Source organism: Herpailurus yagouaroundi, unplaced genomic scaffold (assembly GCF_014898765.1).
Source record: "Herpailurus yagouaroundi ecotype Mexico unplaced genomic scaffold, PumYag 77, whole genome shotgun sequence".
In the NCBI taxonomy this organism is placed as follows: domain Eukaryota; kingdom Metazoa; phylum Chordata; class Mammalia; order Carnivora; family Felidae; genus Herpailurus; species Herpailurus yagouaroundi.
This window is the reverse complement of record NW_024412388.1, coordinates 26825727-26851668: the sequence shown is the minus strand read 5'-3', so window position 1 is coordinate 26851668 and position 25942 is coordinate 26825727. Positions and strand designations below refer to the sequence as shown.

The 25942-nt window shown below is 51.0% G+C and overlaps 1 protein-coding gene across 1 annotated transcript in view; it reads left to right on the top strand.

The window, feature by feature from the left end:
- Window positions 1-1142: 1142 nt before the first annotated feature.
- Window positions 1143-25942, top strand: part of DLGAP3 (DLG associated protein 3) — a 59184-nt gene continuing 34384 nt past the window's right edge. Inside the window, 6 exon segments of the mRNA XM_040468702.1 lie at window positions 1143-1233; window positions 18338-18420; window positions 19722-20018; window positions 20020-20880; window positions 25307-25512; window positions 25826-25898. Coding sequence (XP_040324636.1) covers window positions 19773-20018; window positions 20020-20880; window positions 25307-25512; window positions 25826-25898 — 1386 coding nt within the window. The 5' untranslated portion in view covers window positions 1143-1233; window positions 18338-18420; window positions 19722-19772.

The following is a 25942-nucleotide window of genomic DNA, read 5'->3' as shown; positions in this document are numbered from 1 at the left end:
CCCTTCTAGTGTCTTATCATCCCCATGGTCAGGAAACCTTTCCAGAGTCTGATATTATTCCCACTTGGTGGATTCAACGTGTTGTCTCAGTGGGAGTTGGAAGAACAGCTGTGTACCCTCCACTATACAAGCATTATGTCTTGATTCCTTCTTTACCCGCCCCCCAGTCTGAAGACTGCTGGCTCAGCGGGCCTCCTGCTGTCTGGGGAGTCTGGGTTTGAGCTGGGGTGAGGCAGTGGCACCATCGTTATGGTAACGAGCTGCCAGCTCATTGTTGCTAATAACTTGTCGAGTCCCTGGGCTCAAATGCAGCATGCCTTCCCACCAGCTCTTCTTCCCATGTCACAGAAAGAAAAAGTGAGGCTATGAGGGAGGGGGCCAGTAAATAAGGGCTTCTAGAGAAGTGGATGGCCTTGTCCTTGGATTGTAGCTAGAGAGCTGGGGGTAGGTCACTGGGGGGCTGATTTACACGTTTGATTACATAAGTTTGTGTATGATTGCCTGAGCTATTACATGTGAATACACTCAGAGCATTCTTGTATAGACCTGTACATGCTAGCTGACATGTTCATATGCTTCTACACAGCAACCCACATGTAAACATGCTTTCAAGTATCAGAACATGCTTGCACATGAATACTGCCTCTACCATCTGCACATAAGTCACCCAAGAAATCTGGGTTTGTGGGGGTGTCCAGGTATGTGGGTGGGGATCTGATCTTTTTCTGATGCAGCTTCAAAGTGTCTTGTTAACAAAGGGACAGAATGGTACCAGGGTTCCTCCTTCCTTCCAGTCAAGAGCTGAGAATGGGAGTGGGCTGGGAATGATGTGGGGGGCTCAAACTCCCAGCTCCTGAAGGCCCCTGCCTCTGTGTCCTTTGAGCTCAGGTATCTCCTGCTCCCCTCACTCTCTGTTCTTTCTCATCCTCTCCTCTTCCTATGTGTAAATATTAAAGAGCTGAGCCTGCAGGGCTGATGTAGACATGGGGAGAGAATGAAATTAAAAAGGATTCCCTTGCCCCCATCTCGACACCCCCACCCCGCAGTCCCCCGCTACTGCCTCCTCCCCTTTCCCTTCTCCCCTCCCCTCAATCAGTGCTTCCACATGTCTCTCCTCCCCCCAGTCCAGATGGGAGCTGGCTCCTTCAGAAAGGGGGCTCAGATCAGGGTGTGGGGAGCTACCTCTCTCTGCCTCCCCCCACCACATCTGCCTACAGGGCTGGGAGCCCCCACGTGAGTATTTCTCTTATCTTTGGGGTGGTGGTTAAGAAGGAAAAGTGGTTTTTAGAACCAGCTGTGAGTGGCGTTGAGAGGCTCAGGGCTGAAAGGAGGTGGGTGGGGTCCTCTCTCTAGGCTCCCTCAGGGAAGCCTCGTGTCTGGGTTTCTTTTCTCTCTTTGGACATAGAAGGAAGGGAGCAATACCAGGTGCTCCCGGTGGACGGGAGTGAGTGTGGGATGGGCAGGGGAGAGGGGCTTCTGTTTTAAAGAGCACCCTTGTGTGGTGGGGGTGAAGCATCCTGGGTTTCTGGGGACTGGCCCCTCAGAGTCGCTGGGAGCTGTCCCGAGTGCTGAACGGGACTCGGCGGGAATCTGCTTCTTCGGAACTGTCTTGGGTCTTGAATGGGGCTGCGTTGGGACCCGATGATGGAATGGTGACTAGGCAGTGCTGAGGGCTCACTAGAAAAATTCTCCCAGATGACCCACTTTCCAAGGAAGGAGTCCCTGGATGGAAAGATAGATTCTGGGGTCCTCCCTCTGTCTTTGGCCTCACAATTATTAGTGGTATTTGAGAAAAGGATTCCTCTTTTCCTGTTTCAGTTCCCCCTCCCCTTTCCAAAACCACCTTTCTGTTAGTGTGGAGGTAGGAATGGAGGATGATATTGTGGCTGTGAGCTCTCTTCTGGACAGTTTTTAGTGCAAGAAGCTCAGGGGTATGGGCACCAGCTTTTCTCTTACTGGGTCTCAGAAGTTCAGACTCAAGACAGTTCTGGATTAGGAGAGCTTAGGTTTACTAGTTAGGCCTGGGGTAGATAGAGCTCAGGAGTTCAGGACAGTTTGATTGACTATGTGGTACTCCTTTGCCTGGCATACTTTGGAATTGAGGCAGGGGACAGTGAAATATTCTGCAAGCCTGTCTCATGCTCTGCCTACCCCAAACACAGCTCAGAGCAGCATTTGGGAGAGACTTTTGTTGGGGAGGAAGATTTCCAAGCAAAGGATTCAAGAGTGGGTGGGGTTGTTCAGAGCCACAGAGCAGAGAAGGAGGAAGCCACTGGAGACAGGGCAATGAGAAGAGGAAGATCTGGGGGAGAAACCCCTCCCCCTGAAATTAGGGGATAGGGTCTGGGTTTCAATCCTCAGCTTCCTTGGAAATCTTTTCCCCACTAACCTAGAGTTATCTCAATTTTCTGGGTTCTTGGACTTCATCTTTGTAACTCAGAAGGGAGTAGAGCAAGGCCTTATTTCTCCAGGTCCTTTCCCTTGTCATCCCAGGGGGATGAGAGCCAAATGTCAGGACATGCAGATGAGACTGTGGGGGAACAACAGGCAGGAGGGGTTGATGGCAGCTTCACTTCCCATCCCCAAGAGCACAATCAAATATTCAAATGGGATCCTTCTTGAGGGGAGAGCAGAGAGGGTTCCAGATGATGCTGGGCAAAACTGGGTGTGGCAGGGAGTTCAAGAAAAGGGGGAAGTGTGTAGGGACCCCAAGCTGAGCCAGTTCATTCTTTCCCAGATGTGACTTCTAGTTAATAAGGAGCCCATCACCCATCATGGTTTTGATGTAACTCATCAAGATGATTCTGCTCTTCTCTAGCTGCTTGGGAGGAGCTGAGTTTTCCTATGCTGTGGGTGCTGGGAGGTGGTGGGTGTGGGTGTGGGTGCCTGTTTGGGGAGGGGAGGTGTTTGTGCTCCACTCAGCTCCCTTGGTTACATAACAGCTTTGATAAGACTTTACTTTGGATCTGCTGCTACTGCCTGAAGCAGTCACCCCTCCACCCCCACACGGAATACTGGATGTCCACCTCCCTCTCCCTGGCCCCTTGGAGAGTCCTGCTATTCATGATCCAATGTTCCGGCAGCCACTTTCCTGCCGGGAGGTGTCTTCAGCTTCCCTCCCTGCTCCCTACCCAGCTCCTGTTTTTTAAATACTTGCTTTTTTTGTTATCTTGAGCCAAGGTCATCATCTTTACATTTTGGAGCCTTGAGATCCTCTCTTTGGCAGGGTCCTTGGGCTGGGGTGGAAGAGGTCCACTGAACATCATGAAGTTGCCCTCTAGGAAAGGAGAGGCATCTCAGGAGGTTTTAGGGCCCAGAGATAATCTGACTGTTCCTTCTTCTGCTCCAGTAACTGTTTTGGAGTCTGGGAACAGTGGACCATATCCAGAGGTACTGGGAGGAAAAACTCTGATCTTGATATTTTCTCTTTATTTTCTCTTTTTAAATTTAAGAGTTACATATGTATATGGGGGTGGGGGTGGGAGCTGCCTCTTCGGTGGGTAAAAGTACACCTACTCCAAGGTGCATCTGCTTCATTGTTACTGATCCTCCAGGTTGCCTGAGGAAATATTGGTTACTACAGGCATCGGACAAAGGGATAACAGAGCCCATTTTTAGAATGACTTTTTTTCTGAGAGTGGGTGGGAATGGGGTGTGTCCAGGAGTGGGACATATCCTATTGATAGTAGGAACAACTTTCCAAATGGAGAAGTGGGAGACTGGCAAGAAAGAGAGGGAGTGCAAACCTGTGATGTCCTTTGGAGAGAATATGGACTCCTGGCTTTCTTCACAGGATAGAAGTCAGGGGATGGACTGTATATCTCTGCTCTTCCAGTGCACATGTATGTGTTTTTCTGCCTGTGAGTGGGTATGTGACTGTGGATATGTACACATATGCATGAGTATGGTGTATGAATGTGTTCAAACACATTAACGGACTTGTGTATAAGTGTTGAGACATGTATACATAAGTATATGTATGTATGACTTTATGTGCGCATCCACGTATATATGTGACTTTGAAGACAATTAATTAAACCTATGTGTGAGTGTGTGTGTGTATTGGGGTGCTCGCTCAACGGTGCATATGTGTTTAAGTTTGCATGTGAGCATGGATGTGGGGACATATGTGCACACATGAATTAATAGCGTATGAATATATGCACTTAAGTTGGGTCATGTGAATAAATGTGACCGAGAGAAAGAATGAAAGAGAGAGAGAGATTCTGGCTGAACACTGGGGCTGTCCAAAAGTTGTTTTCCCACAGGCTTGAATTTGATCCACTCTGACGCCTGTGGCTCTTCTCCAGAAAGCAGCCTCTTTGAGATGTCTCAAATTTTCATGTTCCTCACCACCATCCATAGGATGTGGGTTTTCAGAGGAGAAACCTATACAGGCCTTGAGGATAGCTAAGTGAGGGAGTCGAACCCAAGCTGATCAGATGCTATGGCGCTTAGGAGTGTATGTGGGGAAAGAATATGGGAGATTAAACATTAACATGATCACAGACATTTCAAGAATCAAGCAGAACAAAGTAGCCTTGGTGGGTGAAAGGGGCAGGGATATTAGAGAGGCCTGAGTATGTGTATGAGTCTCACACGTGCAGGGCATGTGGCAATATGTGTGTATGTGTGTCTGTGTATATTACTTGTCTATGCTTCAGTATGCCTACCTTGACCTAAATGCACATTCTAACATGTACACACATGAATAAATCTACAGGAATGTATTTGTCACCATGTACTTACATGCTAACAAACATACATATAAACAGAGTATGCAGAGATATGTGGGCATATGCTAACACTGGCCTAATTGCACCTGGTGAGTGCATACATGTGCACCTCACTCACCCACTCACATGTTAACAACAGCCTGCAGATCGTCCCTTTTACACCACACGTGCCTCATCCAATGCATCCCTTCATTCAGCCAATGTTTATTTTATGCCTACGATCTGCTACAGTCTGTAGTGGACACTGGGGATAGTCCTTGACCTCAGGTAACTTACAATCTAGGGAAGGTAAAAGACCTGGAACCAAGTAAGGAGAGTATTAAGGAAGGTGGTGCAACATAAGTGTTCGTTGGAGGTGGTGGAGACCTATAGAGAGGTTGGCCAGTTCTGGGGTGGGGAGGAGAAGGGTTTGGCAAAGGATCCATAGGAGAGGAGGCCCTTGAGCCACAGCCTGAAGTTAGAACAGGTATTCCCCAGGTGGACAACTGTAGGAAAAGGTGTTTCAGTGACAGGAAATGTCCTAGCTGGTCTCCCTATTTCCCCCGTTGCCAGCCCCCTCCCCCACAGATTCTCCCCTGGAAAACCAGCCTGAGTAAGATGAGGTCCTGCCTTTCCAATGGCTTTTCATTTCAGAATGGAATCCAAAGTGCTTAGTGGGGCTTGAGTGACATAAATGCTGACCTCCCAGTCACCGGTGACCTCCCTGATCTCAGGTGTCATCCCTACAAGGGCTGCCTTTTGGTTCCACAAGAACCAAAGATGGTGAACACAGTCCCACCTTGAGGCCATTGTACTAACTTTTCCCTCAGCTTGAAACGTTCTTCCCCCAGATACCCATGTGATTTGCTCTCTTACTTTATTCAAGTCTTTGCTCAAAAGTCACATTTTTGGAGAGGCCTCCCCCACAGTCAATCTTGACTATCCCCTTGTCTTTCTGTCTCCTCACCCCACTCCATTATTAAATATCTTTGTTTATCATCTTTTTCGGAGTCAGGGAGCCAAGCCCGAGGCTGATCAGACGCTGTGGTGCTCAGAGGTGTATGTAGGGGATATATACCCTATACATTCTAATATACATGCTATCTATAATACATGCTGCACTAGAATATAAACTTCTTCAGAATGGGAGCTTTGTCTGTTTTGTTCACTGCTGTATTTACTGTGTCCAGAGGAGTGCCTGGCTCGGAGTAGGTATTCAATACATATTTGTTGAATAAACACATTTTAGACAGATCACACTGGCAGCCAGTGAGGAGAATAGATGGGGGTTGGGCCAAGATGTGAGGTAGGGAGACCAGTTAGGAGCCTGCTGAAGTAACTTTGGTGAGAACTTAGGATGAGGGCCGCTTTGATGTAGAACAGTGGAAGTAGAGGTGGATAAAAGGAGATGCAATGTGTAAACACATGCATGCGTGCACTCCTGTGCACACACATGCACACGTATGTATTTTGGCCAGTCAAATCTATTGTCTCAGCTGGAGACGGCTAAGGAAGAAAGTAAAAATGTCTTTATGTGTGTATGTGGTTTGCATGTCATGAACACCCCATGGCAAGCCGGACACCTTCCAGATAACCCTGGCTGACATTCTCCCTTCCTTCTGGGTCTTGTCACCACCACCCCACCTAGGCCTACCCCTGCCAGCCAGATTACAGAGGGCTGCTGTGTAGGGCTCCCTCTGGTTCCATTTGGTCAGTGATACAGGGCTCCTGCCTTAGGGAACAGAGTAGGGAACAACATTCTGGACAGGGAGAAGGGTCTTAGGAGGTCAGAGCCACAGAGATTTAGGACAGAGGCCCTCGGGTCTGGACCCAGACCCGGAAAGGACTCAGGGCTCTGGGCCAGCCTTCCTGAAGGCAGATATGGTGGAGGCAGGGCAGCCTCCTCAGCATTTTCCCTCCCCTCTTCCTCTCCCTGCTCCATTCTGGGTCCTCTCTCCTGGTGGGGTGGGTGCCTTGGCCGAGTATGGGCTCAGGAGTGAGTGGTTCCCCCAGGCTGTGATGTGAATTCAGGTATGTGGGGACATCCAGGGAAAAGGGACCCGTTTTCCAGAGGATGGGAGGGGGGGGTTGGTGGGGGTGGTAGGGGAGGAATCTCTCGGAGAGTCTCAACTTTGGCAGTTTTCCTCTCTCCCAAGAGACACGGGGAATCGCGCCGGTGTAGCAGAGTGCGGGACTGAGGTTAGACCTCAGGCGGGGCTGGTTGGCGGCCGGCGGGAAGGGACTGAGACTCGAGGCGTGGGGCAAGCCGGGACGAGGGCCGGCGAGAAAGGGGAGAAGTGGGAGTGGTGGGCCAGCCCCGCCCCGTGCCGCTCCCCGCACTGGGGTAGGGCCGGTTAAGGCCTACAGCCCTCTTTGAGCTGCTCTCCCAGACCTCCAGGCTCGCGCTCGGGTTGCCTCCTCCCCCCCCCCCCCCCCCCCCCAGGCCAGTGCTAGAGCCCCCTGCAGGCTCTAGGTGTCTGGGGGCCTTCTGCCAATCTCTCCATCTGGACTAGGGGCGGGGGCGCTGTCGCCGCTCCCCTCCCACCTGGGCTCCGAGCTTGGGGGTTGGGCCGAAGCTGCCGCCAGAGCCGCCCACCTGCCCGCGGTGTCATGGCAACGACTCTGCCCACGTGGACGAAGAGGAAAGGGAGAAGAGAGGAGGTATCACGACAGACGTGAGGATGGGAGGAGGCTCCTCAGGGTCCTGTGTGCTGGAGCCCCCACCCTGCCCGTGGTTTGGCCCTAGCTGCTTTCACCCCAGGGCCCCCAGGGCAGGGTGGGGCTTGAGCTCCAGTCCTGGCCTCTGAGTGCCCGTGCCCTTGGGTGTCCTGAGTAATGCTGATGACCTTGGCCTCCTGTGCTGGGGGTCTCCCTGGCAGCGTCCTGGGGGAGATGGGGCCGGGCCGTGGCATGTGCAGATCTCTCCTCACCCCACCCGACAAGTCGGGGATGGTGCCTGGGGCTGAGGGGATGAGAGCCCGACCTACTTCTCCATTTTCTCACTATTTTTCAAAAGGAAAATGACCCACTTTTCAGCCAATGGGACTGGGGCCTGCTCCCAGGCTGATTCCGTGAGCCCCCCTGCCCAGGCCTCTGCCCCATTCTCAGCCTCTGAGCCACGTGCTGGACCCACTTCCTGAGGGAAGCAGGTGCACCTGTGTGGAGGGGTCCTTCCCTGCCATCTGCATCAGGCTGTGGAGGGACCTGCTCTGAATGAGGCAGGCGTGTGCTAGGCCCCTACCGATGGTAGGATCAGCACCACTTTGGGCGGACCCCATTGGCAGCCACAGTCCTGGGCAGTTTGAGTGTCTGTCTGCTATCCCCATGCACTCCCAGGATGCATCTGTGGAGGGGAAGGGAGGGGTCTGGGGGGGGGGGGCACAATCCTCTCACTCTGTATCAGTGGATGGTGGTAGGCTTTCTTCTCAAGCATGGAAAGGGAGAGCCTGTGGCCCTTGAGAACCATGTCTGTCTGTCTGTCTGTCTGCCGGCCTGCTAGAGCTCCTCCCCGAGAGCACTCCTGGAGGGTTCTGTCCATCTCTTTCTTCCCAAGCCCCTCCCCCTCTCTAGGATATTGGTCTGGGCCTCAGAGCCCCCTCCCTCCCTCAGCTATATTGGCCTGGGCTGGCTTGGGGGGGTGATTAGGGATTTAATTATTTAGTTTCTCCAGCTCAATAGATTAATTCCATCCATCACAGGCAGGCTGAGCCTTCTCCCCCTTTCAGGACTGCCTGGCCAACCCCAGAGGGAGGGAGCATCATTGCTCACCTGGGCCTAGTACTGGATCTGGGAACAATGGATAAAGTTCTTGTTGGGGGAGGATTTGGTGTACGACATTGAGCAGATGTGGGTGCCTGAGTGATGTGGAATGAACATGTATATTTGTTGTTTGGGGATAAACATGTGAATGAACGTGTATGTGAGGTTTGCATCTGTGCAGCTTCTCTGTGTAGAAGCATCAATGTCCATTGGATAAACATGCAGATGTGTGAACCCTTGTGGGAACAAGTTTGTGTGTATTTGTGCACATTATGTAGATGATGCCTATATATATGACAAATGCCACGTGAATTGTGTTGGATGATATGCATGGCTGTGTAATCTGACTCTGGATGAGCACATATGTTAAACTGTGAATAAGCAGCCTTGGCAACATGTGCCCATGTGCGAGGGAGGGATAGCAGGGATGGAGGTTTTCTGAGGCTGAGTGATGAGTCAGGACACACTGGGAGTCCACTTGGGGGCTTCATCAAATCCATTTGGTCAGAGAGACATGCTACTTTTGACCTGCTTGGGCTTGGTCTCCCAGTGGTTGAGAATGTTGGGCCTGGACTCAGACCAGATTTCAGTTCCTCTTCCTCCACCCCTGTGACCTTGGGCAATTTTCTTTATATTTTTCAATGAGCCTCAGTCCCTCATCTGTAAAATGGGAGTAAAAATGGTACCCACCGCAAAGGACAGTTTGCGAGGATTGCATAAAGGTATGCATCAAAAGCACTTGACACAATGCCTGCTCCGTTGTAGGCATTCACAGAGCTGCACCTTGGACTTCAGAGTTGAAAGGCAGCAGAGGTTGTCTGTCTGAAAGGTGTTCAGTGCTTGAATCCATTCTATAGCATCCCTCCAAAGTGGCCCTCCAACTTCTGCTAACATGCTTCCCTAGACAGAACATGCCCCGTTCTTCAGGAAACCCACATCACCCTGGTCCAGCTCTGCCTGCTGGGGAGTTCTGATCCAGCTGCAGGCAGTCATTTCCCCGCTGCCATCTTCTGTCTCTCCTCTACGCCCTGTGCCCCAGCTGAGGGGTACTACTTCTTGATGGCTCAATCACTTACCGAGCGTCTATTGTATGCCAGGTCTTGTCCATACAGAAACAGATCGGATGAATCCTGGTTTTCAAGGAGCTCACAGGCTACAAACAAATATTTACCCTATTGGGTTGAAGTATGGGGCCTAAGAGGAGATAGCAACTGCTGTGTCCTGGGATTGATGGGGAGGGCACTCGTAAGTAAGTAAGGTTTCTTGGAAGAATGGATACTGTTCTTCAGAGGGCAGAGCTGGGAGGGCAGGCCTTCCATACGGAGGGATCTCACAGTCTGTACTGTCTCCTCTCCCCATGCTGTCTCCCACTGTGGTTGTGGCTCCTGCTAAGCCTAGAAATCCAGAGAGGAGAGCAGAGGCTAAGGTACCCTGGAGGCTGGGACAGGATCAGGCAGTGGTAAGGGGTGGGAGGTGTTACCACGTGAACTCTGGCAGCCAGCCAACCAACCAGCCTTCATGGGGGCCCTGTGTGTGACTCCCCTGTAGGAGAAACCCAGAGGAGGAGACAGGTCTTGATGCAGGCAGCCCCCGTCCAAGCTGACACAGAGAGCTTCCAGGACAGTGTGCTAACTCAGGAGGCAGACCTAAATTCTGGACTCCATGAAGAGACCAGACATCTGGGCCAGATGGTAAGAAAGGCCATGGGCCTGGCCTGCCTGAGAAACTGCTGCCCAGTGGACCCTTGCCATGGGCTTGGGATCCTACCTGTTGTTCTCTAGTGGCTCTGGCAGGGTGAAGTCTGGCAGCATCATGGAGGCCAGAGCAGCAGCAGCCCAAATTTTATCAAACACCTGCAAATGGCAGAAGGTGCTGGGGTGCTAAAGTCAAAAGAAGCCACCATATGGAGACATAAGTGTCAGCTGCCTTGGTTAGATCAGCTTGTTTACTCATTGCCACAACCTTAGGAGGTAGGTATTATCCCTATTTTACAGATGAGCAAATTGGGACTCAGACAGATAAGCAAGTTTTTCAGCATCATGCAGGTAGGCTGCAATATAATGGTTTGAGGCAGATGATTGTCTTTCCAATACCCAGCAACAAGGTCACTGGGCTTTCCCTTTCAGATCCCTGGCGTTGGAAGAGAGACCACCAGCCCTGGCTTCAGGGTTTGGTGGGTCTGCAAATCAAGGGCCTCTAGTCTCAAATGCCACTATCTTTGGCCGCCAGGGCTGCTCTGCTATCTTCAGCATGCTCAAGGTGTAGGAAGTCTTCCAAAGGAGCTCAGGCAAACAGAAAGTCCTGGGTGAAACATGAAACAAATGAGTTTCCAGAGCACCCATTTCTGATCCAAACCTGAGTCAGGTATGGCTACAGCCTTTGCCCAAGGCCATTTGAGAATGGTCTTAGAGACCCTGCTTCCAGACCTCACACACTTTAGTGGTTTCTCCCTCATTATCAATAGGATTGATGGACAGTTTGCCTGTATTATCTTAATCCTTGTGACAATGCAATGAGAAAGGAACTGTTTTTGCCCCCATTTGGAAGTTGAGGTGAAGAGAGCTCAAGAGAGATGAAGGGCCTTCCTTAAGCCCACATGTCTAGTAAGTGGTGGACCTGGGACATGAACCCAAATAGTTTAACTCAAGTCCCACAGTCTCTCTGACTAGCTGCCTCTGACCAGGGTCCTCTAGGAGTCTGGTCCTAAAGAGTCCTGCCTTACAGCAGTGGGCAGGCATGACTTCCCCCAAAGGAGGCTTCTGGAGATCTTCAGGAGGGGGAACATGGACATGACAAGGCAGAAGAGACTGAGAATTGGTTCACTTGGCAGGGAGGGAGGAGCAGGCCAAAAGCAGTTGGCCATGGCTGCAATTAGGAAGGAGGAGGGGGTGGTGGAGACCAGGCTGAATTGTGTCCCACAGGGCCTTTGGCAGCCCTGGAGAAGGAGGAAAACTGAACTTTGCTCTGGTGTCTCTTGGCTATATGGCCCCAGCTGGGAGAGGAGCTGGAACCCAGAGAGTCTGAATAAAGAGACCTACTTGGTGTGGGTGGTGGACCCTGAGCCCTGAGATTCCCTCCTCAGAGTCTCATTCTTTTCTGCAGTGTGGGGAGAGTCGTTTTCCCCACTCTTTCTTCCTCTTTCTCCCAAATGCCTTCCTTAAACTGTGCAAAGGGGCACATCTGGAGAGACCCAGATGCAGCTAGAAAAAAACCCATCTGTATCTGCCCAGTTGAGAGGGGCTAGATAGGTATGGTGAGCAGGGCTGGGTTTGGAGGCTGGACTTCTAATACTAAATCCTTCAGGGGCTCTCTAAAGCTTTTAGATGGAAAGGAGTGGAGGTCCTTTCTCTGGGCTATTGGGCACAGGAGTAGAGTGGATGAGGGTAGCAAGTGAAGACTTTCATTCATACAGATACACAGATATATATGTCTATATTTGTATATCTATATATTTAGTTTATTTTTTGAGAGAGTTTATTTATAGGGAGAGAGAATGAGTGGGGGAGGGGCAGAGAGGCGGGTGGGGGGGGGTAGAGAATCCCAAGCAGGCTCTGTGCACTGTCAGCACAGAGCCCAGTGGGCTCCGATGTGGGGCTTGAACTCACAAACCGTGAGATCATGACCTGAGCCGAAATCAAGAGTTGGACACTTAACCAACTGAGCCACCCAGGTGCCCCCATGAAGATATTTTTTTGAGCACCTGTTAATGTCAGGCATTGTTCGAGACACCCAGAATACTGCAGCACATGAAACAGACAAAGTCCATGCCGTCCTGCAGCTTATGTTCTACTATCAGGAGACATACTATAAACATGTAACAGATAAAGAAAATAATCTCAAAGAACAATAAGTGCTATGAAGGCAATGAAGCAGGCTGATGTAGAGCGTACCTGGGGGATGGGGCTCAACTTTAGTTAGTGAGTGGTCAGGGAAGGCCTCTCTGAGCTGAGACCTGAAAGATGAGGCAGAGGAAGCCATGGGAATATCTGGGGCAGAGCGTTCCAACAGAGAGAACATCAAGTGCAAAGCCCCCTGAGGTGGGATTTTCAAAGAGATTATAGGTAGTGTGGGTTATTCACAGACTGAGCACTGTCCAATGGGTCAGGAGATGGATTTAGACTTGCCTCTACCTAAATGTCTCGAGTGTTTTGGGGCAGTAAGCCTGTTTTCTGTAAAATTCCTACCCTGACCCCCCAGGAAGACTTGATTAAATAAAGCAATAAAGGGGAATGAAAAAGACCCCAAGCCTTCCTCCTAATATTCTGTTCCTCCTTCCTTCTCCATTTTCTGGGGGCAGTAAGTGTAGGAAGTTTTTCTCTGGGGTCCTAAGGGCTGGTGGTAGGATTGAGACAGGTCAGGGACAAGGGCACCAGCCCAGCTACAAGAGATGCTGCCAAAGGCAGCTGGGCAAAGCCAAGTGTTGAAATGGTCAGGGGGGCTCAGGCAGAACTGGATGCAGGAGGAGGCAGACAGCTGGGGGAGGAACGCCTACCCATGTACACAGGAGTATGGGCTACAGGTCATTGGCTGTGTGTTAAGGCTCCCCAGTAGTGAGCCCCCGCCACATATGCTGCTGTTAGGACAGGGGGTGGTGGAGGACCGGACAGGAAAACTGAAGCAGAATCCTGGCCATGCTGGTTAAGTTGACACAGGGAAAGGGGATGGGTAGGCAAAGCCTGAAACTTGCAGAAGCTCAGGACTACAGCAGCAAAATGAGTTCCAGGCCTTGCTTGTGGCAAGCTCTGTTGTGTTGGAACTGGTATGGGGATGACCTCATAGGTTCCAGTGTGAGGGGACTAGATAGGGCTGATCCCCAGCAAGAGAGCAACTGTACCCCTTTGCTGCCATCTGGACCATTGTGTCCAGCGTGTAGCTCTCCCAGACAGCTTCGTGGGGGGAGGCATGAATCGGTTAACATTTGATTTTTGAAATCTTTATCTTTGCTTTGCCCAAGGCATCGCTTTGTGTCTACCTCTGAGACATTGGCTTTTGCCAAACACGTCTGGCTCCCTGGTGCCCAGGTGTGGACAGCCTTGACTAAGAACTGCTTTTTTCCCAGCAGAATACCTTTGGTCTCATATGGTTGTCCTGGAGAGATTAAGTGACCCACCCAAGGTCACACTGTAAACCAATAGAGGAAGTTAAAAAAAAATTGAAAGGACAGATAATGAGAGCTACTTTTATTAAGTATTCTGTACGGTACAAGGGCTTTAAAGACTGCACTTTGTTAACCATCACATCACTATTACCTTTCTGATGGTTCTATTATTATTGCCATTTTACAGATGAGAGGCTAAGACCTGCCCAAGGACACACAGCAAGTGAGTAAGTGGAAAGGGACTTGAACCCAGAAAGTCTGACAACAGAGTCTGCACCCATAACTGCTTTGATCCAGGGAGTTTGTGAGTTGCCTGGGTCTCAGAAAATGAAAAGCAACTGATTTGGCTGGGCAGGGCCCTGGGGGAAAGAAAAAGAAAACACTCTGACTCTTTCCTCTGCAGCCCTTTTCCTTCCTCCATTTTCCATTCTTTTTCTGGAAGGTAATTGCTTGGGGCAGTGACAACCTCCTGGCGAATTACACAGCTGGTTTCCCAGTGAGATTTGTAACAACAACCCCGCCAGCCTGGCGGCCCGCAGCAAGTTCCGGTTTAAGAAACTAATTGCTGGATTGTGTAGTTGGTGCTAAATTGGGTAATTTCTTGGTGACGGCATGTGTGCCAGTTCTTCCATTCCCAGATAGATTCGAGCTGCATCAGAGAATTTGTCATACACGGCACCCTCCCAGACTCCTCCACTCTCCACTTCCCGAGCTAGCACAGGCAATTGCAAAAGTGGCTGTTTCCCTGGGCCCAGAGGTTCATCACCTGAGCAACTCTCTGTGTCCTGGGATAGTAGAGAGGTGACTTCATGCAGTAAGATGGGGAACATACCACCAGCACCTAGAATTGTCATAGGGCTTCAGGGAGCTTCCTTTACTCTGTACTTATCTGACCTTGGACTTGGAACAAACTCAGTACTCACCTTTGGGGAAAAGGCTAAACCATATACCACACTCTGGTTTGCTCTGGAGTGTGTGGGTACATGTGAGGTTTTTGTTTGTTTGTTTTCTTCTTCTTTTGACAAATTCACTTTCATTACTGTGTTTACTTCAGAATGGCTTTTAATAAGGGTGTCTTCTCTGGGCTGACAGCACAGGTGGGAGGAAAGCTAAGGTGTTGGGGTGAGGCAACACTGAGTTTGACTTTGGGTTTTACCACCAACTCTGTGACCCAGGACAGATCAGTTAGCCTCTCCCAGCCTCAGTTTCTTTTTCTGTGAAATGGAAGTGGGGGGGGGATAGTACCGATCCCTTGGAATAATTGTGGAAATGAAATAAGATGTCATAAGTGAAATGCTCACATTCACTCAACAAACACCTGCCATATGCCAAGCATCATTCTGGGGGCGGGGGTGAATAAGATGGATGGAATTCCTACATTCACATGGAGCTTACAGTGTAGTGGGAGAGACAGACAATCTCCAAATCACACACATTGAAAATGGTAATGATATAAGAGCTATGCAGGTGCCTAATGCCTTGAGAGCAAACAGCAGGGAGATCTGACCTAGTCGGGGAGGCCAGAGAAAGCTGCCCCGAGGAAGCAACAACGGGGCTGAGATCTGAAGGGTGTGTAGGAGTTAACAAGGCAGAGGTGGGCGGGAAAAGCTTTCTGGACAGGGGGAACAGGTCCCTGATGGGATCATGGGATTGCAAAAAGAGTGGCCTGGTTGGAGCAGAGAAAGCAAGGGGGAGCATGTTGTGAGAGGGTGTTGGAAACGTAGGAAGGACCGGACCCTGCAGGCCTTGTTGGACAGGTTATGGTGTTTTATCTTAAGAACATCAATAAGCCAGTAAAGAGGTTTAAGCAGAAAAGTGACAATATCAGATTTCTGTTTCCAAGTGACCATTTGGATTGGAAGCTGGGTAGGAAAGGAAGCAGGGAGACCAGTTAGGAGATTTTTCAGATGCTCAGGCAGGAGATGGTGTTCTGAGTTAGGTGGATTGGTTAGTGGTGCTTTCTACTTACAAATACAGAAAACCTGGCCAACGATGGTTTAAATAAAGAAGAGTTTATTTCTTACCACATTTAGTCCCAGAGGAAGGCAGACGGCTTATGTTGGTTCCGTGGCTCAATGACTCCAGGACTAGCATTTCTGGGATTCTCTAGGCCTTTCTTTCATGGTGGCAAGACAGCCCGCCTTAGCTCCAGGCTTCATGGTTGTATTCAAGCCTAGAAGAAAGGGAGGAAGGATGGTACTAGCAAGCTCCACTCCTTTTATCACAAAGGCAGAATATTTTCCAGAAACCATCGAGTTTTATGTATGTATCATTAGCCAAAAGTGAATCCTGTAGCCTCTAGTTACAGGTGCTGGGAAGGGGGAAGGGAGGTTGAGAGTGAGTTTTAGCTAGGCAGCCAACCATTGTTGGTGGATATGGAAATAGTGGGCAGATCTATTTTTAGGAAGCAAAATCCGTAGGTCTTGGTGATAGATGGAATTATTAGTCCCCTCCTTGCTTGTTTTGCCTCTCTATGGATTAGTATATAAGGTGACAGCAGGAGAATGTGATGGTAAAGCATACCATATAAGAGGAAGCCTGTATAATCCAATCTACATCAATGATGTCTTTTCTTTAGGAAATCCATAAATTGGGTATCTCCTTCCCCCAGCATTTTGCATTTGATCATAGTTTAGTATTTGGACATTGGGGATTTTGCAAATTCAGAATAAAGCGTTCACATGAGGGATTACATTGTGTAATCTTTTAGAGTTCATAAAATGGTTTCATATACATTTTATCATTTGATATTAAGATCCTGGGAGATAGATGAGTGGGCATCATCTGGTCACTTGTCTAGTGTCACACACCTTCTGGTCTCAGAGCTTGTACTTTTTCCACTACCCAGTGCTACCCTATAGGACATGGGTAGTTTGTCTGAAGAGAAGCCCATCTCCCCTGAGACTTAGAGCTGGGAGAACATGGACTGATGCTAAAGGGACTGAAGTTTGATAATCTTGATGGAGGTTCAGAGGCTTCACAGCAGCACCTGTGTGAGGCAGGGCCAAGGAGTAGGGGGAGCCTGGGAACATCTACCCTTGGGAAGCTCAGCATGACACTCCTTGATGTGACCACAAACAAAGCAAATGAGATGGTCTGAGCTTCTGCCAAAGTGGACTTTTGTGCTGTGAGTCTCAAACGTGGGTCCTGCCTGGGCAAGAGGAGGAGGATCATGATGTGGATGAAGGACCAGGGTATCAAAATTTCTTTCCAAAGCAAAGAGATGCTTCCAAGAGCTTTTCCAACAACTGCTTGTGAGGCCTCTTGGTCTGAAGTCACTTCTGCTTCCCCAGAGAAGGGCAGTGGAGAAGAATTGTTATCTAGAGCCAAGCAGTTGATATCTGTGAGGTCACCCCAGGTTCTCTTCAGGAAAGGTAACCAACAGCTTCTCCAGTCCAGGCCACAGGGTGGGCCAGGGGCTGGGCATGTTTCACCCTCTCCTCTGTGGAAGATTTCCAGGAGACTCCACCATTGTCTCCATTGTCTCACATTCCTCAGGGTCAGGAAGTTCTTCCTGATGTCTGACTGTGTCTCTTCCACTACTATTAATCATGCCTGCAAAGCTAGCTCTTCTTCCTGACATCCCTGTGTCTAATAATGGCATCATTAGTCTTCCAGTCACGGCTGCTGCAAACTTCAGAGTTGTCTTCCTTCCTGACTCTCTCTCTCTCTCCCACCTCATCCCAGTATTTGCCAAACCCTAAATGTCTGCTGGAACTCCCACAGCCCACCCCTAAGAATTCCTTATTTGCCCACCTCTTCTGCCTTTGTGCCTCCTGTTTCCTCCTCTGGGAATTCTCTCTCCCCCACCACTTTGTCTTCAGAACACACAGCCATCTTGTTCTCCATCCCAAACACATCGTTCTCTGGGAAGCCTCCTCACTCTCCCTCTATTAAATCTGTTCCTGTCTTCATCTGAACTAGCATAATGTTTTGCTACCCCTTTCTAGTCCAGTCATTTATTCATCTACTTGGTGAACAATTTATTAAGCACCTGCTCTGGACAAAGCCCTGAGTGAGGTGTTGGAGATTCAGAGATAAATAGATATGGTTCCTACACTGCAAAAGACCACTTTCTAGTTGAGAGGACAGAAACTGAAACAGACAATTTCAATGCAGTATTATGTTTCTTTCATGGGGGAACCCAGGGTGTTATGAAAGCCCAATAGAGAGATATAACCCAGAATAAGAGTACAGAAAGTCTTTAAGGGACGGTGAAGCTTCATCTGTTTAAGTGTTAGCCAAGAGAAAGGGTTGAAGGGAGTAGATGGAAGGAGATTCTAGGAGGAGGGTACAGCTTGTGCAAAAATATAGCGAACTAAAATAACCCTGTCATGTGGGATTGGTCCCTTGTTAGACTATAAGCCTCTCAATGACAGAGACCACACTTAAATCACCTCTACACACTTCTTACTTAGAGTCTTACTTATGGTAGCTGCTCAACAAATATTTGTGGAATGGAGTTATATTTGAGGGCAATGGAGGAAAAAAAAAAAAAAAAAAAAAGCAGTGGCTCAGCACCATGGACAGATCACACAGACACCTGCAGTTGGAGGTAGTCCAACCTGTAAGCTCATTTGCATGTATTTGCATAATGAAGCCAACTTCATTTCCCGGGGGTCCAAAGGCTCTGCATCATGGGGGATCTAATCAGTCCTGGTTTGGGGGGGTTGGGAAGGGAAACTGTCAAGGCCAGAGGCTGGTCCTCTGAGGACTCTGGGAGAATCTCTTTCTTCCTTTGCTCACTACTCTTCTTTTCCATCAGGAGCCAGTGGTCCTGAGCCTTCTGAAGTTAGAATTCTGTTTGGTGGTGGGGATCCTGACACCAAGGATGGGAAACCCCGGATGGTGAGTTGTAGGAGCCTGGGAGATGAGGAGTAGATTGAGGTTCTGAAATCAGAATGACTTGGGTTATTCTGGATGCAACCTGAAACAGTGGATATGGAGAGGTGGTGGCGGGGAGGAACGGAGGATGGGTCTCGGAGGTGCTGCTGTCTGGAGTCTTTGAGGCTGTCATCCCCTCCTAGTCAGCAGATGGCCCAGGAGCCTGGTCTAGGATGAGGGAGGGCGCCGTCTGCCAGCTCCTCAGTCCCTGTCCCTCCTGCTGACACCCCCTCCTGCTGTAGCTCCTGTCCTGGCAGCTCTGGAGTCCTGATTGGAGGCAGTTCTTGCTGAGAGCTGACCTCTCTGTCCTGTAGCCTTGGCAAGCCTGGGATGGGGGCCAGGGGCACTGGTTCCAACGCTTTCTCTCCACCACCTCCCTGCCCTTCCAGCCTACTGTTCCTGGGAGGAGGAACTCCTGAGTTCCAATCCCAGTTTAGGATTTAGATGCTGCCTTGTACAACCAACGTTCTTCCTCTTTATGGTTTCTCCTCCCTGTGTGACTCCCCTACAGTGGAATGGGGGTGGCCAATGGGAGTGAAAGGCAAAAGGGGAAATTTTACTGGGGAACACTTGGAACCCAGAAGAAGAAGAGGCAGTCATCTTAGGTTATTCCTTCCTGTCTCAGCCCTGGAGTGGGTGGGTGGGGGGGTGTGGGAGGGAGGAGAATGAGCCTGCAGCCAGATGGAAGGAACAGGGTGTGGAAAGAAGGGGAGGGGGTGGGTATGTAGATGCAGGTCCAGCGTTCTCTTTGGTTGCTGCTGCTAGAGGCCATGACCCTGAGGCCTGGCTCCTCGAAGCAGTGGGTGTGGGTAGGGCTGGGGCAGAGGTGTGGCGCTCTGGATCAATTTGCCTACAGCCAGTTTGTTGAAAGCTAGTTCACCTAATGACTGGTTTCATATGTGTGTGTATATATATATATATATATATATATATATATATATATATAGTCTGTTTGGGTATCCTTTTATTTTGGGTACCCTAAGGATTTTTAGAAACTCATTTGGCTGAGGGTATTTTGTCTTGTGAATAAGTATTTATCAAATTTGCAGCATTTGACGAATGATGGCATTATTTTGTGCCCTTGTGTCTTTGTCTAGTATGACTGTTTTAAGGAATTTGAAGCTCATTTGTGGAAAGATAGTACAATTAATTACAATAAATTGATATGCATTACCTAAAGGGATACTGGAATACCTAATAATAGATAGTTTTAGGTGAAGTGGCCTGTTGTTCATTCCAAATCCTTTTTCTCTTTATGTTCCCAGGAGGTTCCTGGGGCCTGGCCCCCAACACTATGAAGAACCCTTGCTGAGGCCATGAGGGGTTACCATGGCGACCGCGGTAGCCATCCCCGCCCAGCCCGCTTTGCCGACCAGCAGCATATGGACGTGGGCTCAGCTTCCAGGGCCCCGTACCTGCTGGGCTCCGGGGAGGCCTTCTCCACCGAGCCCCGCTTCTGTGCCCCGAGAGCTGGCCTGGGACACCTTTCTCCTGAAGGGCCCCTGAGCCTGAGTGAAGGGCCATCAGTAGGCCCTGAGGGAGGGCCAGGGGGGGCCGGGGTTGGGGGGGGGGAGCAGCACCTTCCCCAGGATGTACCCCGGCCAGGGCCCCTTCGACACTTGTGAAGACTGTGTGGGCCACCCTCAGGGCAAGGGTGCCCCCCGCCTGCCTTCTACACTCCTGGACCAGTTTGAAAAGCAGTTGCCAGTTCAACAAGATGGCTTCCACACACTCCCATACCAGCGAGGTCCAGCAGGGGCCGGGCCCGGGTCAGGGCCAGCGTCTGGCACTGCCCCGGAAGCCCGCAGCGAGAGCCCCAGCCGCATCCGGCACCTGGTTCACTCTGTGCAGAAGCTCTTCGCCAAGTCCCACTCTTTGGAGGCCCCAGGGAAGCGGGACTATAATGGGCCCAAGGCTGAGGGAAGAGGTGGCTCTGGAGGAGACAGCTACCCCGGCCCGGGCTCTGGAGGCCCCCACACCTCCCACCACCACCATCACCACCACCACCACCACCACCACCAGTCCCGGCACGGCAAGAGGAGCAAGAGCAAGGACCGCAAGGGGGACGGGCGGCACCAGTCCAAGGCCGCTGGCTGGTGGAGCTCTGATGACAACTTGGACAGCGATAGTGGCTTCCTAGCGGGTGGGCGGCCCCCTGGGGAGCCTGGTGGTCCCTTCTGCCTGGAGGCTCCAGATGGGTCCTACCGGGACTTAAGCTTCAAGGGGCGCTCGGGCGGGTCGGAAGGCCGCTGTCTCGCCTGCACTGGCATGTCCATGTCACTGGATGGACAATCGGTCAAGCGAAGTGCCTGGCACACCATGATGGTCAGCCAGGGCCGGGATGGATACCCAGGGGCTGGGCCAGGCAAGGGACTCCTGGGTCCGGAGGCCAAGGCCAAAGCCAGGACTTATCACTATCTGCAGGTGAGGCTATGGTGGGGGTGGGGAACAGGGTCCTCAGTCCTCATTGAGGTTGTCACCCGGGGAGCTATCAAAGGGGTTGGATGGGAGTCAGTTGTCCCCATGATGGAGGCCTGGAGGCAGGGAGGTTCTGCCTGGCCTCACTGTGTCACCTCGAGCCCCTTTTGGGATCTCGGTTTCCCCATTTGTACAACGAAGAGGCCCTTCTATTCTGACATTATATGTCACTGCCAGGAAGACCTCCCTTCGACCTGCTGTTTGGACAAGCTGTGCTGGCCTCTGTCTCATGAGCTCGGAGGCAGAATGAGGTTGAGGGTAGGCAGTGGACAGGACAGTGTGGTACTCCCTGGCAGTTGCTTCCCTTGAGATTAGAGGTCAGCAGTTGGAAAGCAGTTCTCCTGCCCTCAGGCCTTCTCCAGACCTCTTTTCTGCTCAGATCTGGGTGGTCCAGATACTGTTTGAATATGAAGGTCAGTTATTTCCAGAATGTGCCTGTGCTGGGGTTTGTCACTCTGGGGTGCCTGCAGTAGGACACCACAAGGCTGTGGAAGAGCCTTGGGAGCCTGTCCTGTGGGTTTTCCTAGGCTGGGGACACACTGAAGTCTGAGACCCAGATATAACACCAGGGCAGGGCTTCTAGGGAGTGGATTGTGCCCATGATAGTTGGCATGCTGTCTCCATCCTGTCTCACCACTTGTGTGGTCTCTGCAGGTGAGGCGAGGAGTTCTGACTCCTCCTTATGGAGCCCTTATCCATCCCACACTGTCCCCTCTCCATCTTCTCACTGAAGTGGGATCGGGTTCTTCTCACCATCTTCTCTCTCAACCTTCCTTTTCTCTGCCTCAGGATGCTCTCCCATACCCCTCATACCCCTGGCTTGCTTTTTTTTTTTTTTTAAGTTTCATTTATTTTATAATCTCTATGCCCAACATGGGGCTCGAACTCATGACCCTGAGATCAAGAGTCACATGTTTTTCCTACTGAGCCAGCCAGCCAACCCCCCCACCCCACCCCACCCTGGACTTACTTTCTTGAGGTCTCCCATGGGTTTAGGAGGAAAAGTCATTACAAGGTCTGGAAGTCCAGCAGACTTAGAGTTATCCCCCAAACCCACATTCCACGTGTTTAATCCACAGTCATTCATTCAGTGAGCTTTCCTGGGTGCTGTGGATATAAAGACGAAGACACAGACGCTGTTTGTGAGGAGCCCACAGGGTCGAGGTGGGATTGACAAGGAAGCAGGTAGAATAGAGTGATGAGGCTGTGATAGCACAGAGCCCGAGGCACCGTGGGGGCACAGAGGGGGCACCTCACCCACCTGGGGTGGTGGTGGCCAGGGGACTGCTCAGAGCAGCTTCGGGGGAGGATGGCCCCTGAGCTGAATCCTGGTGGAGCTGGAGTTGGTCGAATGCAGAAGAGGATTAAGGGTCTTCCAGGAAGAGGCTACAGCTTGTTCAAAGGTACAGAGAATTGACCTTGCATGGGTGTCCCTGGCCTTGGGTGTCCCTGGCCTTGCTGGTAAGTTCTTCACACGTTAGGGCTCTTCTGGGTGGAGAACTTACAAGAGCTCAAGGGAAAGCAAGAAGGGGGGTGGGGGGCAGACAGTAGGGAAGGTTAGAAACTTCTCGGATTCAGGACTTCTGGGTTGTCCTTGAATTGCCCCTTTCCTGGGTAGAGAGGTCCTCTAAGTTGGGATTTGAAGGGTCCAGCAGAAAGGGCCAAGGAGGGAACACCAGCCCTTCTTCTGCTATAACTGAGCCCTGGCTGTCCCTGGAGCTTCACTGCCACTCTGCTGCCTCCTGCTGCTTCTCCAGGGCTGCCCTGACCTCTCTGGGGGCTTCCTTTTTAACATGCACCTCACAGTGTCCTGCAGAGGAGCGAGGAGCTGCAGTGGCTGTGGAGTGGGAGCCCTGCAGTGTGGCAGAGAGTGCCCTGGCTATCCCATCTGCTGGCCTGTCTCTCTCTCTGCTTGCTTGTGGCTCCTCTCTGTAGAGTGCAGGGACGGGAATGATTCCTTGGGGCCTGGGGTTCTAAGACATCTGAGGATTGCAAAGTCAGAGCCTGTTTGGGGGAGAACTAACAGATTGCAGGGACCTTGCACAAAAGCAAGGGAAGCTGGCCCCATCAGACCAGGTGTCTTTGTTGGATCCTTAACCCTTTTGTTGAGACCCTATTTCTCCCACTGGACCTCAGCTCTCCCTCAACCCTCTTTTGAACCCCTCTTTGTCCTCAGAGCCCTTGTTCCTTTATGTTCCTCCCTGCGTTACCCTCTTCTGATTGAGTTCCAGCATCTTCACTGAGCCCTGCTCCTCCTGGTGGGTTACTTCCATCCTGGGAACCCATTCCATCCCTGGGTCTCTGTTCTCATATTTATCTCTGTCCCTTCACCTAGCCTCACCCCCAGAGTCTCTGTCCCTCCCCTGAACCCTATGCTGTCCCTGAATATTGACCTTCTTAGTTTCCATCCTCACCCCATTCAACCTGTTTCTTACAACAGGTGTTCGAAATCTTCCTTGCCTGCCCCAGCCCTCTCCCCCACGCCTCTATTTATACGTCATTCTTCCTAGTGTAGGCCAACCATCACAGGTTCCCTCACCTTCCTGTCAGCCACCTACGGATTCGTCTAGATCCCCAGCCACCCCCATTGCCTGCCTTCCTTGGCTCAGAGAAAAAGCCAAGACCACTCACCCAGACTGATCCCTCCAGCAGGGTTTGAGCCCATCTCCCCGGGATCCCCTCTATCCCTGAATTGACTGCCCCTTCTCCATCCTACATTTAAAGGCTAGCTTTGTCTTTACTGGCTCTTTCTCTTATTCTGAAAGCATGCCCAAGTCTCTCATCCTACAAAATCTTCAACTCCATACCCCCTTCTGTCTACTGTCTTCTCTTCATACCCAAGTTCTTAAAGCATAGGTTCTACACCTTCACTTCCTTTTATTCTCCCTTTATTACAGTCTGACATCCACATCCCCTGTCCTCTAAAATGTTCTGGCATTGGTCCCCAGTAGTCTCTTGAAAGCTCTCCTTGAAAGGCACTTTTCAAGGCTTATAATAATAATAGCTAACATTTACTGAGGACTTACTATGTGCTGGGCATGTCATATTGACTTATTTATCCTTCCCACCAACCCTGGGATGTAGGCATAATTGTCATTACTGATTCATAGATGAGGAAACTGAGAGAGTAATCAGTTTTGCCCAAGTTTGCCTAGCAAGTGATGGGGCGAGATTTTGAACATGGATTTTAACTCCTCAGCCCGAATTACTAACCTTTCAATGCACTGTGGCATTTGACATTATCAACTCCTTTTATTCTGGAAATGTCTCCCGTTTCCATGACATGGCATTCTCCTGACTTCCCTCCTACCCCTCTGCCCACTCCTTCTCAGGTGACTTCATAGGCTTTTCTTCCTTTCTTTGCAGTCCCCTTTTTAAATGTCAGTGAATCCCTCCCCAGCTCTCTTTCTTCTTTCCCCTGGGCTGTTTCATTCACCCCTATGGATTCAGCTGCCGCCCATGACTCCCACGTGTCTGCCTCCAACCCAGATTTCTCCAGTGAACTCCAGAACTGAACATCCAACCACCTGCTCAGCAGTTCTCTGCCAGACTTAAGATGCTCAACCCTGACCTATCACCTCTTCCCCAAACCTGCTTCTCTGGGATTCTGTGGCTCAGTGAACGACAGCACCATCCCCCAGGTTCTCAGCCAGCAGCCTCCCAGTCATCTGTGACTCCTCCCAGCGCACCCCCCACCACCCCCTCACCCCCTACATCTAATCAGGCTCACTGATGCTCCTTAACACCTCATTTCCATCTCCTCGTCCCCCTCATTGTCATGGTCTTAATTTAGGCTCATCATCTCTTGCCTGGCTAACAGCATAAGCCTTTTAATTGGTCTCCCTCCTGCCACTCGATCCCCTGCCCTTCTCCCAGCGCTACACAGTGCATCCCCCCTTTGGACAGTCAGAGTGCTCTTTCTGAACCAAATTTGATGGCACTTCCCTGCTTAGAGCCCTCTGTGACTCCTCAGAGAGGGAAGGAGGGAGAGTTGGAGGATTTAGGATGTCAGCAGGTTAAGAGAAGGAAGGAGCAGGAGGGGTGAAAGGTGAGGGCAGGTGATACTTCACTGCGGGGGGTGGGTCAACACAGGTCACTTTGGCCTCCGATCTTCAACCTCTTGGCACTTGGCATATCACCTCCAAGACTCCATAGGTGGCCCTCAATTAAGTAGTAAAAGGTCCATGGAGGATGATGAGGCATCTCCTGTAAGGGAGGGGACAGCTGAAACCTTACCTCTGGCTCCGCTTCTGCATGCCCCTGAGCATGGCCTGCTCCAGCTAGCAGAGCGCCCCGGCAATGGGGATAGAGGGTTCTGGCTTCTAGATTTCATAGGGACGTGTCTGAGAGACAGAAGCCCCTGTCCCTGCAGGTGCCGCAAGATGACTGGGGGGGTTACCCCACTGGGGGCAAGGATGGGGAGATCCCCTGCCGCAGGATGCGGAGCGGCAGCTACATCAAAGCCATGGGGGATGAGGAGAGTGGAGACTCAGAAGGCAGCCCCAAGACGTCCCCCAAAGCAGTCGCCCGGCGCTTCACCTCCCGCCGCTCCTCCAGTGTGGACCAGGCCCGGATCAAGTAAGGACAGGGAGGGCTGGGGGCGGAGAGTGGGAAGCTGATGCTGGGTCCCTGCAGGAGATGTGCACCAGAGGGGTTCCCTGCCTAGGATTCGACTGGGGGAGTCTCGCTTTGCCCCACAGAAAGAGGGGGTCCCTGGTGAGATAGTGCCTCTCTGAGTGCCTCTTTAGGAGAGTCTCTTCACTCAGGAGTCTCCTGGGAGGATCCCTGTCTGGGGGTTTCTGAGGTATAGAACCTGCTCAGAGGCCCCAGTGCTATTATTCTCCTTTCTGGCAGACCCCCATTCTGAATCTGGAATTTTGACCTTTCCCAGCTGCTGTGTCCCACCCCGGATCCATCCCCGGAGCTCCATCCCTGGCTACAGCCGCTCCCTCACCACCGGACAGGTAGGGATGGTCCAGCACACCTGAAGGAAAGGGTGGGAAGGAAG